Source organism: Centruroides vittatus, unplaced genomic scaffold, assembly GCF_030686945.1.
Source record: "Centruroides vittatus isolate TY-2023 unplaced genomic scaffold, ASM3068694v2 contig_3170, whole genome shotgun sequence".
Lineage (NCBI taxonomy): Eukaryota > Metazoa > Arthropoda > Arachnida > Scorpiones > Buthidae > Centruroides > Centruroides vittatus.
In genome coordinates this window covers 151,006-155,949 of record NW_027122039.1, presented here as the reverse complement: position 1 = coordinate 155,949, position 4,944 = coordinate 151,006, and the positions used below count along the sequence as shown (strand labels likewise).

The 4,944-nt window shown below is 29.7% G+C and overlaps 1 protein-coding gene across 1 annotated transcript; it reads right to left on the bottom strand.

Moving 5' to 3' along the window:
• Positions 1-487: 487 nt before the first annotated feature.
• On the bottom strand, positions 488-4,739 carry LOC136973419 (QRFP-like peptide receptor). The gene is made up of 5 exons (XM_067268136.1): positions 4,516-4,739; positions 2,405-2,565; positions 2,096-2,306; positions 727-1,261; positions 488-654 (listed from the first exon to the last, which is right to left on the bottom strand). Exons 1-5 carry the CDS (start codon positions 4,737-4,739, stop codon positions 562-564), a joined length of 1,224 nt encoding a protein of 407 aa, XP_067124237.1. The 3' UTR covers positions 488-561.
• Between the last annotated feature and the right edge of the window lie 205 nt (positions 4,740-4,944).

Sequence of the window (4,944 nt, the reverse complement as noted above, 5' to 3'; positions counted from 1 at the left end):
ACGGTTTTTATAAACATCATTTAACTTTAAATTCTTCTTCATTAAATATGATAAATCAAGCGAATATTTTAACTTTAATACATGTAAAAACACTTTTCGCTAATTAAAAAAAGTGTAAGATACTTCTAAGAATAAATAAATTGTAAGAGTTAACTCATAAAAAAAAGGGGGGTGAAGTGATAGAGTTCAACCCACGCCCGATGAATTATTGTCTGAAGGGTGATCATTTCACGTCACAATGATTTATGTACCTTACGATAACTTGCTCTATCTGTTCTTTGAATGAGGTGTATTTATTCGCATTATTTATAGAGATATTTAACTAAAAATATTAAATATTTCTCCAATAATTTCTATTTTATCTAAATTATATCTACGCCATTTTATACTTTACGTTCTTTGTTGTTTAATGCTTACTTCTTTTATGTTGAATGAATGATGTTAATTAACAACGATACAATAATTGAGTTTTGAATAAAAACAAGATAAATTTTGTTTTTATTTTTGCCATTTTTTAAATTCTGATTATGCTTTTCATCGAATTAGAAATTAAGCAAATGATCAAAGTGATGTGGAACACACAATTTCCATGTGATTGGCTTTCTGTTTCCCTTGCGAAGACGGCGTGAAGCTCGTTCTCTGTGTGAGAAGTTCCTGAAAATATAATGAAAATATACATTAGATTCTTAAATAAATCGAAGTAATAAATTTTACAGATGTTCTTACTTCGTTTCTATAGCACTCCGCTCTTCTGTATGGAGGATTTTTACAGCTATTGCACTTTAGTTGATCTATCAGACACCACCTAAATCTTCGATTTAGCCAGCAGTAGAGTATAGGATTGATGGCACTGTTGGTATGTCCTAGTAATAATCCAAATGGTAAAAAATCCAAAAGGGCTTCGTCCATTTGAGTATTCATCTGGCAGTCTAACAGGAATGTGATAAAATTGTATGGGACCCAACAAGCTGCGAAAACAGTCGTTAGGATAACGAATCTTTTGGCTACTTGACGTCTTTTCTGTAAGATACTTTGAAGTCTAACGGAAACATCACTCTTATTCGAGCTCATTTCTCCAGAAACTGATCGAATGGACGATATTTTCTGTTTCTCACAAAGTCTTATGCCTATCCGAAAATAGGCAAAACCCATTATTAAACCGGGAATAAAAAAAACAATGACGAAAACCGTGATGCCAAATGCTCTTTTCTTTCCAAGAGATTGCCAATATTCTACACAAAATACGACGTAAGTTCCTGAACTGTAAATAAAATAAATGAAGTATAAATAAATTTATTTTGAAATTTTAATATATTCTTTTCTATACTTTTCTAACGAAAGATAAATTAGCTTTTGATTGGTTAAACTCTGTAGATATTTACAAATTTGTTTCATTGATTGTATCATGAGTTATAGACTAATGATTAGATTAATGGGACGTTGATGGATCAAAAGCTAACCGACATCAAACTTGACTGAGTACTAATTGCTAAAACAGGTCTATATCAAACGATATTAACAAATCATATCATCGTTTTTTCCCCCTATACACCGAACCTAAATGGGGAATTTATCCTCCAGATAAGCGAAATTTTGTATATAAAAAGGCTGGCATCTACAACCATTCATTAATACATAATAATTAATAATTATATATTAAAAAAAAGGAGGAAAATCTTATAAAAACTAACGTCTATATTTACAAAAGACCCACCCAAATCGAGTTCATATTTGATATATTTTTAACTTGTTTTTTGTGTGTTTGTATGCGTGTATATACACATACATCCTATGCTTAAATGGCAAATTTCTGATAATAGACAGGTGATCCCCGAGGTGATCAATCATGATATTATCGAGAGATAGAAAATAAATGATAACGCAATTATCATGAAATTATTATTAACATTCTCGACGCGTTACACTCCGAAGTATATATTTGTTATAATTTCTATCATTGGTTAATTTGAGAAATAATTATAGTTTAGCGTTGTATATAGGTTAGAAAAAATGGGGGAAATGTTTTTTACTTAAACTTAATGGAATATATTTACACTCGATCTGGATCTAAGTGTCCCAATTAAACAATTTTTACCTAGCAGGATCGTAGAAAGTCACTCCAGGCGTAGTTCTGACTACGAGGATGGGGATGAAGAGGAGTGCTGCTAGAAACCAAACTATAACAACTGCCATTCTCACGTGACGACGTCCAAATATTCTTCTACACGTTATAGGATGACATATAACGACGTATCTATCCAAACTCATCACAGTCATTGTGAATATACTAGAAGTAACTGCTACAGCTTTAGGTATAGATACATAAGACTATCACATAAAATGTTTTTGATATTTTATTATATAAAAAAATCTGCATAAAATCTCTAAAAAAAGTACGCATTACCTTGGAGATAATTAGATAATTTACACATCAATTCGCCGAAAATCCACAGTTTATAAGTATAGTTTCCGATAGCCATTGGCATGCATACTAAAGCGACTAATAAATCGGCAATGGCTAAGGTGATCAATAAAGTATTCGGTAATTGTCTCATACGTCGATATCTGAAAGAAAAAATTCAAAAAATAAATTGTTTAATGAATCAAATTAACAGGTTATTAATAGCTAGTGATGTCATCCGTTATCCCAAGCAAGAGCTATAATTTAGAACAAATCGTTACAGATTAAGCGGAAAAATCATATAAGAAAGCAAAAATCATGTCAAAGATAATTCCTTTCCTCATTGATAACAGAGGCAAATTTGGGTATGAGGAAAACGTTTTTTCTTTGTGCCATCTTTCCTCCGCTATTGTGCCATTTTTCCTATAAAATAATGAAGTGATCACTGTAATAGCTTTATGTCGTGATACATAATCTATAAATTTCTCGCATGTTTCGAGAATTTCCTCACAGACAGTTATTAAAAGAAGAAAATGAAGAAATTTCATTTAATAAAGATAAATTTTCCATCTTATCCACCACTCATTTAACCACCAAAGGCGTTCAAATTGAGCAATTTTATAGCCTAAAATCGCTATTTAAATTTTTTTTTTCTGTTGGAGAAGAAAAAAAAATCTTAATTTTTTTTTATCGCTTCGCAAAGTTAAACATTGACAGACAGATTTGAAGAGTTAAAAAATCGGACGGATGCCCCAGGGTGGACAAGAGATCGTCGACATCAGACGCGTCGGTATGTCAAAAAGTAGGACAAAGCTATACATTTAACGTTTCTGTCCCCGAAGGCCCAAAGATATATCTAAAAAATTCAAGAAGATGGAGAGAAGCACGATAAGTAAAAATTGAACATATGGATATTTAAGTATTGTTTACTACTTCATACAGCAATGTTTTTCTATTGGAAAGGGAAGTTTTCTACGAATTTTTTAAAAAAATTTACATATATCGAGTGTCTTATAAATTCGACTTTTCCTACGAACTATTTCAATATTTTACATCCTACACTTTTCCATACAAAAACCAAGAGAATCCTTCAGCTTTCGTATATGATAAGAGTAATTTATTTTACTTACAATTATTTTTTTAAAAAAAAAGTATATAAAATTTGAATTAGTCTACTATACAAATATACATAAAATCTCTCAATTTTTATAAAATTTATTAATTTAAAACCCTTTCTTTCGCTTAAACATCGATTTTATTTATTTATTTCTTCTCTCCGAAACGAAACTTGTACGAATTTTACGAGGGAATATATTTGAATCTTTCAAAAAAAAAAAGGGTCTATTTTAATTCAAAATAAGAAATTAAATATTAAAATTTAACTTTTTTTAATTTAAATTTTCAAGTATTCGTGCACCACATTTCGTTCTTCTTCAATGGGATTACTTGAAGTCATTCGAGCCTACTTCGTACGAATTTAATTAGTGTTTATGTTCTTTAATGAGGCATATTTTCAGAAAATATAGAAAAATCTACCAGTTTATAACTCGAAAAAATCAAATTTTAATAGATAAAATAGTTTGTTGTACACAAGAGAATTTAATTTATATATATATAGGGCCTATATATATATATATATATATAAGTTCGTACGAAAAAAAATGCATGTAAATAAAATTTTAATAAGTTGTTTACTTCCCGAAATGTTTATAAAATGCATTTTAGAAAGTAAAAGTTTTTAAATTTAATATATTTTACGCAATAAAAACGGATAAAGTCATAGCACTGATAGAGGTAATGGTATAAAGTTCGCAGCATAAAGAAATAAACAGTAGGAACAAGCACAAAATAGGTTTTTAACTTTAAAAAAAATACGTATAATTTCGAGTTTTCTATGCAAATTTTCTATTTAAAATTGCACATTTATAAGCTTAATCTTATTAGAAGCATTATCTCACGCTACATCCTGAATTTTACAGTAATTATAATGAATTTTTTCTTTTTAAGTATGGAAAGTAATGGAGTAAAGTAATGAAGTGGTGGTACGATTATATTTATATTTGATCGTCTTTTTTTTACTTATATTTTAATCACGCTTTTGTGTAAATACTTACCTGAAAAATGTTAATAAAGCCAAAGTGTTAGCAGTCGCAGCTATTAGAAAGGAGGCCACATACAATGTTATCAAAACTAAGTTACGCGTTTCTGTTACGATCAGCTGATCGTGTTGGTATTCCTGAAGGACGTGCGAAAACATTTGAAGTACCGTAGCGTTGGTGACTTCTGGTACGTCGGCCGTGACATTGATGTAAAGATGGAACCAGTTAGTCGTTTCCATTACTTCTGAAATGACAAAAAAAAAATCTGATGTTATCTTATCTTAAAAAAAAAGCTTATCTCAAGCTTCCTTAAGTTGCCATTGAAGAATTTTGGATATTTATTTTGTTTTTTTTTTTACAAGATATGGAAAAAAATAAGTTTTGTCGATAAAATTGAATGAAAAATTGCTTGATAATTAAAATTTCAAATCGGTAAGTGATATT